Source organism: Bos indicus, chromosome 5, assembly GCF_029378745.1.
Source record: "Bos indicus isolate NIAB-ARS_2022 breed Sahiwal x Tharparkar chromosome 5, NIAB-ARS_B.indTharparkar_mat_pri_1.0, whole genome shotgun sequence".
NCBI classification, from domain to species: domain Eukaryota; kingdom Metazoa; phylum Chordata; class Mammalia; order Artiodactyla; family Bovidae; genus Bos; species Bos indicus.
This window is the reverse complement of record NC_091764.1, coordinates 68417950-68432017: the sequence shown is the minus strand read 5'-3', so window position 1 is coordinate 68432017 and position 14068 is coordinate 68417950. Positions and strand designations below refer to the sequence as shown.

General features: G+C 37.9%; 1 protein-coding gene across 6 annotated transcripts in view; it reads left to right on the top strand.

The window, feature by feature from the left end:
- SLC41A2 (solute carrier family 41 member 2) overlaps positions 1-14068 on the top strand; it is a 145200-nt gene that overhangs the window by 106353 nt on the left and 24779 nt on the right. For all 6 annotated transcript variants that reach the window (XM_019961222.2, XM_019961228.2, XM_019961227.2 and 3 more), the window contains 2 exons: positions 9171-9302; positions 10687-10835. In XM_019961222.2, the coding sequence (XP_019816781.1) occupies positions 9171-9302; positions 10687-10835 (281 nt within the window). The remainder of the gene's footprint in view (positions 1-9170; positions 9303-10686; positions 10836-14068) is intronic.

The following is a 14068-nucleotide window of genomic DNA, read 5'->3' as shown; positions in this document are numbered from 1 at the left end:
ATTCTTGTATTGTGGCCGTACTGAGATGTAATTTTCACTGCCTCGAATAGCTACTACTTTCTTTCCCCCTGTTCAAATCCTTTTCAATGACTATTATTTGATGAGTTTACTAGGATAAATATTATCCAACAATGACTGTTAGAACTGTGTTGCCCAGCTAGAACCATGCTGCCCAGCATTTTAATGAGAAATTTAACTTAAATTACAACCCCTTTAGTAGTAAGATTTTAGTTTCTCTGTGATTTCACCTTCCATAAGAAACAGTTTGCTGAAGTGCTGTCTTTGGAAGTCTGTGTATGGTCTGGCATGGTGGTAAATCTTTTTCTTTATCTCAGTAAGTAAACCTCTTAGTTGGGTATCACTGTAAACTCTTTCTAGTGTTAAATGCTGTTCATTAAAACCATTGATAGAGAAGAGTCATTCCACATTCCTCAGAGAAAGTGGAACTTCTGAGAATTGAATTTCATTTAAAATGTGCTAAGGCATGTACTATTTAAAAGATCCCTGTTTTGTCATAGTCTTTATCATATCATTATCATCATCATCATTTGCTATTTAGTAAGCCCCTACTATGTGGCAAATGACTTTTAGGTCTTCTATGCATACTATTTAATCCTCAAATAAAGATAAGGAGTCATATCTAGGGTATCTTTTAAATTTTATTAACAACTCTCAGAACCAGTAACGTTTTCTAAAATATATTTCCTGTAACAATAGTTCTCGACATGTTAATAAGTATAATTTGAAAAGTGAGTTCTGTGGTCAGCTAAGTTTGGAAAACATTGGGTTAAAAATATTTCTTTTCCACAGAATTTCATAAAGTTTTTTCCATGCTAATATATGATGTGAACCTCCCCTTCTGGTACATATGTTGTCCAGGAGTTAGAATTTCTGAATCTAACCTTCCTTCTAACCTTCTTTCCAGACCATACTTTGAGAACTACTAATCTAGGGCTTATTATATCTTTATCACAGTCTCTTTCAAACAGCAATATACTACTTTACATAAAGGATAAAAACCTTATCTCTTATCCTTTATGTATAAGAACCTTATGTCTTATCCTTTTGCAATTTCACTCTTTCTTATGAGCTCTTTTTGTCATACATTCTACTTTGTTATAAACCCTGTAACATTTTTGCTTTCCACAGTTATTTTTTTAAAAGATTAAAACTGAGGGGTTGATATCTTTTTATATTTCCCTATATATTTAACCAAGACCAAGGTAAGAGAAACCCAAGTAAGACGGTAGGTGTTGCAAGAGGGCATCAGAGGGCAGACACACTGAAACCATACTCACAGAAAACTAGTCAATCTAATCACACTAGGACCACAGCCTTGTCTAACTCAATAAAACTAAGCTATGCCCGTGGGGCAACCCAAGATGGGCGGGTCATGGTAGAGAGATCTGACAGGATGTGGTCCACTGGAGAAGGGAATGGCAAACCACTTCAGTATTCTTGCCTTGAGAACCCCATGAACAGTATGAAAAGGCAAAATGATAGGATACTGAAAGAGAAACTCCCCAGGTCAATAGGTGCCCAATATGCTACTGGAGATCAGAGGAGAAATAACTCCAGAAAGAATGAAGGGATGGAGCCAAAGCAAAAAGAATACCCAGCTGTGGATGTGACTGGTGATAGAAGCAAGGTCCAATGCTGTAAAGAGCAATATTGCATAGGAACCTGGAATGTCAGGTCCATGAATCAAGGCAAATTGGAAGTGGTCAAACAAGAGATGGCAAGAGTGAATGTCAACATTTTAGGAATCAGCGAACTGAAATGGACTGGAATGGATGAATTTAACTCAGATGACCATTATATCTACTATTGTGGGCAGGAATCCCTCAGAAGAAATGGAGTAGCCATCATGGTCAACAAAAGAGTCTGAAATGCAGTACTTGGATGCAATCTCAAAAATGACAGAATGATCTCTGTTCACTTCCAAGGCAAACCATTCAATATCACAGTAATCCAAGTCTATGCCCCAACCAGTAACACTGAAGAAGCTGAAGTTGAATGGTTCTATGAAGACCTATAAGACCTTTTAGAACTAACACCCAAAAAAGATGTCCTTTTCATTATAGGGGACTGGAATGCAAAAGTAGGAAGTCAAGAAACACCTGGAGTAACAGGCAAATTTGTCCTTGGAATACAGAATGAAGCAGGGCAAAGACTAATAGAGTTTTGCCAAGAAAATGTACTGGTCATAACAAACACCCTCTTCCAACAACACAAGAGAAGACTCTATACATGGACATCACCAGATGGTCAACACTGAAATCAGATTGATTATATTCTTTGCAGCCAAAGATGGAGAAGCTCTATACAGTCAGCAAAAACAAAACCAGGAGCTGACTGTGGCTCAGACCATGAACTCCTTATTGCCAAATTCAGACTTAAATTGAAGAAAGTAGGGAAAACCACTAGACCATTCAGGTATGACCTAAATCAAATCCCTTATGATTATACAGTGGAAGTGAGAAATAGATTTAAGGGCTTAGATCTGATAGATAGAGTGCCTGATGAACTATGGAATGAGGTTCGTGACATTGTACAGGAGACAGGGATCAAGACCATCCCCATAGAAAAGAAATGCAAAAAAGCAAAATGGCTGTCTGGAGAGGCCTTACAAATATCTGTGAAAAGAAGAGAAGCGAAAAGCAAAGGAGAAAAGGAAAGATATAAACATCTGAATGCAGAGTTCCAAAGAATAGTAAGAAGACATAAGAAAGCCTTCTTCAGCCATCAATGCAAAGAAATAGAGGAAAACAACAGAATGGGAAAGACTAGAGATCTCTTCAAGAAAATCAGAGATACCAAAGGAACATTTCATGCAAAGATGGGCTCGATAAAGGACAGAAATGGTATGGACCTAACAGAAGCAGAAGATAGTAAGAAGAGATGGCAAGAATACACAGAAGAACTGTACAAAAAAGATCTTCACGACCAAAATAATCACGATGGTGTGATCACTGACCTAGAGCCAGACATCCTGGAATGTGAAGTCAAGTGGGCCTTAGAAAGCATCACTATGAACAAAGCTAGTGGAGGTGATAGAATTCCAGTTGAGCTATTTCAAATCCTGAAAGACGATGCTGTGAAAGTGCTGCACTCAGTATGCCAGCAAATTTGGAAAACTCAGCAGTAGCCACAGGACTGGAAAAGGTCAGTTTTCATTCCAATCCCAAAGAAAGGCAATGCCAAAGAATGCTCAAACTACTGCACAATTGTACTCATCTCACACGCTGGTAAAGTAATGCTCAAAATTCTCCAAGCCAGGCTTCAGCAATATGTGAACCGTGAACTTCCTGATGTTCAAGCTGGTTTTAGAAAAGGCAGAGGAACCAGAGATCAAATTGCCAACATCCGCTGGATCATGGAAAAAGCAAGAGAGTTCCAGAAAAACATCTATTTCTGTTTTATCGACTATGCCAAAGCCTTTGACTGTGTGAGATCACAATAAACTGTGGAAAATTCTGAAAGAGATGGGAATACCAGACCACCTGACCTGCCTCTTGAGAAATTTGTATGCAGGTCAGGAAGCAACAGTTAGAACTGGACATGGAACAACAGACTGGTTCCAAATAGGAAAAGGAGTACGTCAAGGCTGTATATTGTCACCCTGTTTATTTAACTTATATACAGAGTACATCATGAGAAATGCTGGACTGGAAGAAGCACAAGCTGGAATCAAGATTGCCAGGAGAAATACCAATAACCTCAGATACGCAGATGACACCACCCTTATGGCAGAAAGTGAAGAGGAACTCAAAAGCCTCTTGATGAAAGTGAAAGTGGAGAGTGAAAAAGTTGGCTTAAAACTCAACATTCAGAAAACGAAGATCATGGCATCCAGTCCCATCACTTCATGGGAAATAGATGGGGAAAGAGTGGAAACAGTGTCAGACTTTATTTTTCTGGGCTCCAAAATCACTGCAGATGGTGACTGCAGCCATGAAATTAAAAGACGCTTACTCCTTGGAAGGAAAGTTATGACCAACCTGGATAGCATATTCAAAAGCAGAGACATTACTTTGCCAACAAAGGTTCATCTAGTCAAGGCTATGGTTATTCCAGTGGTCATGTATGGATATGAGAGTTGGACTGTGAAGAAGGCTGAGTGCCGAAGAATTGATGCTTTTGAACTGTGGTGTTAGAGAAGACTCTTGAGAGTCCCTTGGACTGCAAGGAGATCCAACCAGTCCATTCTGAAGGAGATCAGCCCTGGGATTTCTTTGGAAGGAATGATGCTAAAGCTGAAACTCCAGTACTTTGGCCACCTCATGCAAAGAGTTGACTCATTGGAAAAGACTCTGATGCTGGGAGGGATTGGGGGCAAGAGGACAAGGGGACGACAGAGGATGAGATGGCTGGATGGCATCACTGACTCGATGGACGTGAGTCTGGGTGAACTCCAGGAGTTGGTGATGGACAGGGAGGCCTGGCGTGCTGCGATTCATGGAGTCGCAAAGAGTCAGACACGACTGAGCGACTGATCTGATCTGATATATTTAACATTTTCAGCACTCTTCTTTACTTTCTGTAGATTGAGATTTCCATCTAGCTTTGTTTTCCACCTGCCAGAAGTTCCTTTAATGTTTGCTGTAGGGCAGCTGTGCAGAGAAGACAGAGGCTTTAGGCCCGTACCTCCCAGCTTCCTTCTCCTTCCTCTTCTTTTACCCCTCTTCTTAACGTCTTAACCTTAACTTCTACTCTTAACCTTTTCTACTTGTATCCCAGAAGAAGAGTGGACTCTTTCATCTAAGACTGGCCACTTCACCTTTGAAGTCAAGTTTCTCAGTCGTGTCCGACTCTTTGGACCGCATAGACTGTAGCCCACTAGGCTCCTCCATCCATGGAATTTTCTAGGCAAGAGTACTGGAGTGGGTTGCCATTTCCTTCTCCAGGGGATCTTCCCAACCCAGGGATCAAACCCGGGTCTCCCGCATCGCGGGCAGACACTTTACCGTCTGAAGCACCAGGGAATCTTTACTAATTCACAATTCCATTACACCCCCACTGGTATTTTTTTGTTGTTTAATAACTATCTTATACACCTGTGGCTGATTCATGTCAATGTATGGCAAAAACCACCACAATATTGAAAAGTAATTAGTCTCCAATTATAATAAATAAATTAATTAAAATTATATTTTAAAATATGAAATAGCTATCCAACAAATTAGATCAGTGTCTGCTATGTACAGCTAGCAGTAAGACAAATTCCCTCTGTTATCATGATGCCTGTAGCTTGATTGAGATAGTGGCTATTTATGTTACAGAATGTAAAGAGCAAACAATTAGTAACTGTTCTGAGCTCTTGGTACCTTACCTGTTGGATGTTACATGACAGGAGAACAACATATATGAAGTGTAATGCTGTGGCTGCCATGAAAACCGTTTACCTGAGTTAAAATGAACTGTTTTACTTAGAGCTTTTACGATAGAGTAATTATAAGACTTCCATTTAATATTAATTTTTGAATTAAAAATATGCAATTAAAAAACACTATTTATTGAAAAATATATATCAGTCTTTATTGATCTGCAGTACCTCTTTTGTATATGACACATTTCATGTGTGTGGATGTGTGTGTGGGGGTGAGTGTATGTGGTATCAGTTTAAAGAAGTCCCCCTCAATTCCTGGTTTGCTAAGCGTTTTTAATAATAAATAATAAAATGCTGAATTTTATCAACTTTTCTGTTTATTCATATAATATAATCATCTTTTTCCTTCATTTATTTGTTAATGTGCTATATGTATTATTTTCAATTATTAAGTCAGCCTTATATTTCTAAGATAAATCTGATTTTTGGTGATGTATTTTACACATTTTGCTGGATTTGGTTTGTCAGCAGATTGATATCTTTTTACATTTATTTTGATTCACAAGATTGGCTTATAATTTTCCTTTTTTATATTGTCATTGTTGGATTTTGAATGCAGAGTTATGCTAGTCTCATTATGTGAGTTTTTAAAAATGTCTTATTGGAGTATAGTTGATTTACAATGTTGTGTTAGTTTCAGGTGTACAGCAAAGTGAATCAGTTACACATACATCCACTCTTTTTTTTTTTAACATTCTAGAGTCTTTTCCCAAATAGGCCATTAGAGAGTACTGAGCAGAATTCCCTGTGCTATACAGCAGTTTCTTATTAGTTATTTTATATAGACTAGTACTCTTCTCTTCTAATGTAAGATTTAATGCTGTGAATTTATAAGTACTACTCTAGGTACCTCCCACAAATCTCAATATGTTGTGTTTTCATTTTCATTAAATCCAGAATATTTTAAAATTTCCTATGTGATTTTTTTTCTTTGATTTGTGGGTTATTTGGAAGGGTATTGTTTACTTTCCAGCATTTGGGGGAATTCTCAGATATCTATCTTTTCCCTTGTGGCCAGAAAACATACTTTATATGTTGCAATTATTTCAAATTTATTGAAACTTTTATGGCTCACAGTGTGGTCCATCTGTGTGAATGTTCCCATGTGTATACTTGTAAAAATTATGTATTCTGCTATTGTTGGGTGATGTGTCCTATAAATGTCCTTTAGATCAAGTTGATTGATAATATTGTTAAAAAACTTCTTCATAGTTCTGATTTTTTATCAGTGTGGTCTATCAGTTGATGAGAAAAGAGTGGTAAAGTCGCCAAGTTTAAACACAAACTTGCTCATGTCATCATCTCTATGAGACAGGGATTGTTTTCTCTGTTTTACAGGAAGGCAGCTGAGGCTTTGAGAAGCTAAGTAGCTTGAAGGTGGGAGAGGGTGGTTGACTGGGCACTTTACTATTGGAAGATTGGGGTGGGGTTGGTTGGCCATATCATGGGGAGCCCTCCAAGTTTGGAACATCGAACTTCCGCTCTGGGATGTTAGACTCCTGCCTGCCCCGTGGAACAAAATGAAGGTCTGAAGGAATCCCACTGTTAATTATGCAGATTTCCAGTTCATCCTTATTTTCCATCAGTACCACATAGTGTCTGGTATCCTTGAGGCCTGAGTCTCTCTTGTTCAGTTTCTACAGAAAACATTCCTTTATTCTCCCTCTTGAGCAGAACAGTTTTAAGAATGATGAGAGATTGCAGACATTTGCTTACTCCATTCATTCACAGGCTTTTATTTTTTATAGTGAAAACTTTTATATTTAGAATCAGCTGGCTGGACTCAGTTTAGATGATCCCAATTTTATTGTTGTTGTTGTCCAACTCTCCGCGACCCTATGGACTACAGCCTGCGAGGCTCCTCTGTCCATGGGGATTCAGGCAAGAATATTGGGGTGGGTTGCCATTTCCTTCTCCAGGGGATCTTGCCAACCCAGGTCCCCTGCATCGCAGGCAGATTCTTTACCATCTGAGCCACCAGGGAAGCCCTCATATGAGAGAGGGAGTCAGAAATGGATGCAGTTTCTTTCTCTTTTTTAAAAACTTATTTATTTATGCATTTAATTTTTGGCTATGCTGGGTGTTCGTTGCTGGGTGCAGGCTTTCTCTAGTTGTGGTGAGCGGAAGCTACTCTCTAATTGCAGTGTGCAGGCTTCCAGTTGCAGTGGCTTCTCTTGTAGAGCATGGGCTCTAGAGCACGAGGGCTCTGTAGTTGTGACTCACAGGCTTTAGTTGCTCTGTGACATGTGGGATCTTCTCAGACCAGGAGTGGAACCTGTTCTCCCTGCATTGGCAGGCAGATTCTTAACCACTGGACCACCAGGGAAGTCCTGGATATGATTCCTTGCTGTGTGCCACCAAAGTTGGCTCTCTCAAGTGTTCTGTCCTGCCTGAGTCTATCTCACAAGCACTCACAGCATGCTTGCAGAAACAGTTGACAGCGGGTGTAGACTCCCCTTGTGTCCAGGGCTCACAGATATTCTTAATGATTATTTTAGCTCATGCTCAGCATTCAACAATTTGAAATTTTCAGTTGTTTTTTCTTCCTACTTCTTTTTATGGCTACTATCTCCTTCTCTCATAATCTGTCAAAGTAGAAAGAGTTTGGGTGTCCTAATTCACCCTGGGGGTATTTACCACCCTTTGGAATTAATTTTGCTTCTTGGCCTTAACTCCTCTTCCTCAGAGTACATGAGAGGATAATCTAGGTTAAAAGATCACTTTCTTGAGTATTTTTTTTTACTGTCTTATACCAATTTCTTTAGTAATCTTGTCAAGGAATGTTTAACAGGAGGATTCCTACGTGCTGTTTCTCATAAATCCTCTGCTCCTTATCAAGTGGAGCAGCAAGCTGTTCCCAGGACTGAGGTCACTGTATGAGACAGGCTTGGGTCTCCCTCAGTAAACATTCTCCTTATGACAAAACTGCTTAGTCTTGATCCTCTTTCTTGAGATATGGATTGTCTCCTGACCTTGTGACCATTATTAATCCCTTGTTCCCTTGGTAACGGTTGCTGTACATTTGGTTTTCTGATCTTTATTATTGTTGAAAGAAATTTCTTGTACAACAGCCAAATATACTCACAGAAAGATCATTAAAGTACCTTTGCTCCATCAGAGCTTAGGTCCCCATGTCTTTTTTGTTTCTCTCTCTCTCTCTTCCCCCGGCTAATTCTCTGGAGCGTAGAAACCCGTCATGCTCACTCTCCTGTCTGGGCTTCCAAGACCCCCTCAAGAAGGCGCCCTGTGCCTTCATCCCCTCGAGAGGGCTCCCTGTGCCTTCATGAGCGATGCAAGCCCTGTGTCAAGGGCTTTATTGGTTCTCTGCATAAACCAGGGAATATCAGCCTCTTTCTCTCTTTCACTTTCTTATCGTCGACTCCGGACCACCAGGTCCCAGTCCATTAAAGGACCCCAACAAAATCTGAGAAGACATGTATCAAGCCTTATCTACTTGAATAAGTGTATTAAGATGATAAATGTGAAACATATTGTTACCTAGTTTTATATCTTGATTGTGATAATAATTTTTAAAAATTACTTACTCTGCTTTCAGACCAAACAGTGAGTTAGATTTGAAAAAACAATGAATGAGTCTTTCATAGCAGGAATTTTATGCCTTTGGAATATCTACATCAACATCAAATAAATCAACACTTCAGAAGAACTCTTTGTTCTGTTTTATTGGCCCAGAGGGTGACATAGAGACATAAATTCAGTTGAATTTGTGCACATTATTGAAAATGCGAAGCTATCTTATTTGTTTTTTCTTCTGTTTCAGGTATTGGTGGTAATTTGGTGGCCATTCAGGCCAGTCGGATTTCTACCTACCTTCATTTACACAGCATTCCAGGAGAACTGCCTGATGAACCCAAAGGTTGTTACCACCCTTTTAGAACTTTTTTTGGTCCAGGTAGGTGCTTGTGGATTTTTGCATATTTTATTCCTGGAACTCTTCCTCTCTGTGAGTACAGGCAGGCAACATTTGTTGAATACATATTTTGTTTATGAATGTTGCCCAATTTTCTGTTTCTGAGAGCCAGATAGATTTTAAATAGAGTAGATTTTGTTCACTAAATCTCAGTGAACAGCAACAACGAAAGACTGTGGATCAGTTTTGCAATTGTTAAAGAACTTTGTATAGTTTTTCTTTTTTATCTTTCTCTTGGATATCTTGTTTATAAGTTAGGAAAGAAGAACCTTGTGCATATAAGAAAACATTGTTAGGTGATTTAGGGAAGCATACTCTTTCATGGGCTTCCCCAGTGGCTCAGCTGATAAAGAATCTGCCTGCAATGCAGGAGACCTGGGTTCAAGCCTGGGTTGGGAAGATCCCCTGGAGAAGGGCATGGCAACCCACTCCAGTACTGTTGCCTGGACAATCCCCGTGGACAGAGATGCCTGGCGGGCTACAGTCCTTCAGGTTGCAAAAAGTCGGACACAACTGAGCAGCTAACCACATAGCACACACTCTTTCGTACATTAATCTTTTGACCTTTCTAAATGTAGGCATTTGATCCCCAACAAGCAGAATGAGAGGGGATAACCTCAGTTACAAGGACATTGTTATGTACCAGGCATATGATATCCAAAAAACTAAACCACCATTTTATTTTATTTTTGACTGCACTGTGTGGCGGGCATGCAGAACTTATGCAACCAGGGATCAAACCTGTGTCCCTGCCGTGGAAGCCCAGTCTTAACCACTGGACCACCAGGGAAGCCTCTAAACCGCAATTTTAAACCTCACAATTCTTGAAAACTTTTTTTTTCTGATGAAAATAAATGTATTGTAATAAGTGTAACTTTTGAATGAGGTTCAGAAATACCCAGTCTTTTAATAGCAGTGAAAGACTTCTAAAGGAAAAATAAAATTAAAACATCTAATGACCAAAAAACCTCTATTAGAAGATGATTAGGTATCATTTAGTTATTAAAATGATCAATAATAAGGAATTAAATGATGTAGGAAAAAAATATGTTCCAGTACTTTAAGAACTTCATATTTTTTCTTTTGTCTTCCCTCTGTTTTTATAATGTTATAGTTTGATCAGTGTTCTTCACAGCAAGCTTTCATCAACCACCTTTCATTTAATTAATATATAACATATAGGGAAAATTTCTAAAAATTAAGCAAATTATAAATAGTTAAAATTTATTTTTAGCAATTGAATTTTATGTGATTCTGTGCACTATAGTAGTAATAACTAGAAGTAATTCTCAAATTTTAATAACTATGATCTATTATTCACCAATACATGATTTTGTTTTAACAACTTTTATATTTTATATTACAGGAGTAAATAATAAGTCTGCTCAAGTTCTACTGCTTTTAGTGATACCTGGACATTTAATTTTCCTCTACACTATTCATTTGATGAAAAGTGGTCACACTTCTTTAACTGTGATCTTTGTAGTAGTATACTTATTTGCTGCTGTGTTACAGGTAAGAGAGAAAACCTCTTGTAATTTCTTTTATGTTCAGATTAATGTTAACGTATAACTAAGTCTAAAAGCACAAGAAATATTTTAACATTTTAAAACTCAGCTGAATGCCTTCATATTGATCTTAAAACCAATAACTTTTAATATGATTTGATCAATAGACCTATTGGATTTCCTATTTTCTGGATTCTGTGTCCTCCCTCTCTCCTCTTTTTTTTTTATTCTCTTCTTTACTATGAATGTGTCTTGGCAGATAAATTCCTGAGGAAGAGTACTGCATAGGAGAAAAAATTTTGAGTCTTTGCATGTTGTAAAATGCTTTGAATAGGTTGACTGGATATAAAATTCTGTTTCTTTTAATTTTTCTTTTAAAATTTTGAAAGCAAGGAGAAAGCTTCCTTGCTTTTTAACTTCTGTTACTACTGAAAAGAAGAACAGATGCCATTCTCACTGCTGATCTCGTGGTACAAAACTACTTTTATCTTTCTAGAAGTTTCTAGAAAGAAAATCTTTTCCTTTTCCTTGTTGTTTTTAAATTTCTTCTGGTATTTATCTATGAGTTTTAAAGTAATATACCTAAGTTTCTAGTTCATGTTTAATTCCCTTTAGACTTTTGCTAACAAAAGTTGAGGATTTGAGGGCTGGCATAATGCTGTATCTTTCCCATATGGTTATATCACAGTTTGGGGTTAAATTAGTAGTCAGTGTTTCTGTCATTGGGTCTATCTAAACATCGTTTGGGCTTCCTTGGTGGCTCAGATGGTAAAGAATCTGCCTGCAGTGCAGAAGACCTGGGAGATTACTGAGTTGGGAAGATCCCCTGGAGAAAGGCATGGCAACCCTATCGTGATCTCCAGTGTTCTTGCCTGGAGAGTCCCCATGGATAGAGGAGCCTGGCTAGCTACAGTCCATGGGGTTGCAAAGAGTCGGACATGACCAAGCGACTAACACACACAAGCGTTATTTACTACAGAGCCAGATAATGTACTGTGTTTCTTTTTTGTGTATGTTATTTTTCTTAGGGTTAATAATCACTTCTTTTTTCATTTGCCTCATTTTCTAGAAACCCATCCTTAATTTTTTCCAACTGTTCCATCTTTATTTTGGCTTTTTAGCCGTGACTTCTTGCTAAGCTCTGTAGGATTTAGTACCTCCTACTTTGAGAAATCCTAACTTAAGAGATGCATTCAAACAATTCTTTGAAAAAATATCATATGACTTTGGCCTTCAAGGGGTTTGTAGGAGTGGGACTGGAGGATAAGTATGTGGAATTATTAATTTTTCAGTCAAAAGAAACTGCACTGACAGTAATAATGTTAACCAAATTAACTGACATCTACTACGTTACCTATATGACCAGTGGTGTTCTAAGTGCTTTACATGTAGAGACTCATTTTATTCTCACAAGTATTCTATGGGATTTGTTTTTCTGATATAAATCATTGATTTTAAAAGTGAAGTACATGCAAAACAATGCATTGTTTACACAAAGGAAAGATTAAAACTTCTGTTTATGTATGTATGTTTATTAAAGATAATAAACATAAATCTTTCCTTTATTAAAGGAAAGATTAAAACTTCTGTTTATGTATTTAACCTCATTTGTTTAAAATATTTCTTCTGTTTTTATGATTGCTTTACAATAAGCATATTATCACAGTGTTAAGTAAAGTGTACTTATTTATACTGAAGGACTGCATAAGCTAAAACTTTTGGAGATTACTGAGTAAAAGTATAGAGATGATAGAGCACAGAACTCAAGCCAGAAAATGAAAGTAATTCATACAGTGGATCTAACTAAAAGAAGAGAAGATGAGAAAAGATTAAAAGGATAGATTAGGGCCAATGTAAAAAGGCCTTAAATGCTCAACAAGGGAGACAAGAATCTACTCATAAAGTAACAAAACCCTTGTGACCTTATTGATGTTTTAACTTTTCTATAATGATTTATAGTGCTCGAGATTTTATTAGATGTCACCTGTCAAATCATTCATTCATTTATTCCTTCAGTAAGCGTTCATTCTATTCATGATACTAGATGAAGGTATGGGCTTTAAATCCCAGAATGCATAAATTCAGGCCCTATACTCAAAGACTCACAGCCTGAAGAGAAGACTACTGAACAAACAACTGTATTATAATGTCACGTAATATAAATAAAGGCTGGAAATAGCTATGCATAATTTGCTGTCAGAGGTTGGAAAAAAAAGCAACTAATCCTATCTGGGGGGTAATATTTTTCTACTGTTCAGTAGAGACAGAAGTTATTTCAAATGCGTTTTTTACTACTGGCTATCTTTATTGCTGTATATGCTATGGTCATTTATTGTAATTTATTTTTTCCATGTATGTAAGTATTATGAAAAAGATGCTTTCCTCAATCTGATGGGAAATGTTTAAGAGACCATTCTTTGGTCTATTAAACACACCATTTTTAGAGTAAGTTCCTATTTGTAACTTTACCTCTTTACCTCATGGATGGATTTGACATTTATCTTTATGGTTCTTTGCCAAGATAGTGTCATGCACCATTTCACTTAAGTTGATGAAGGATATAAGACATTTATCTGAATTTATACAAATATTAGATTTCAACCTTATTCTCACAGTACACCTATATGTCTTTTGTTAGCCTCTGATGTAAATTCTGATTGTGGGTACATGCTCAGTCATGTCCGACTCTGTGACCCCAGGGACTGGGGCCCTCCAGGCTCCTCTGTCCATGAAATTCTCCAGGCTTGAATACTTGAGTGGGTTGCCATTTCCTTCTCCTGGGGATTTTCCTGACCCAGGGATCGACCCCCTACCTCCGGGATTGGCGGATGGGTTTTTTACCACTGAACCATCTGGAAAGCCCAAATTCTGATGAATAAAGTTTGAAAAACTAGAGTTAAGGAAAGAGTAATTACTAATCTCACTGTGTCCTCAAACCTCCTCTGTAAAGTGGGAGGGATATAGATAGTCCACCTTAAATGATTTTTCAACTTTATGATGTGCAAAAGCAATAATGCATTCAGTGGAAACCATACTTCAGTGTTTGAATTTTGATCATTTCCCAGGCTAGTGATACTCAGTATAATCCTGTCTTAAGACGCGGGCAGTGACAGCGAGCCACAGTTCCCAGTCGGCTGTACGATCATGAGGGCAACCAACCAATAAACCGATCCACTTAAGACCATTCTGTACCCAGACAACCATTCTGTTTTTCGCTTTCAGTACAGTAGTGAATGAATT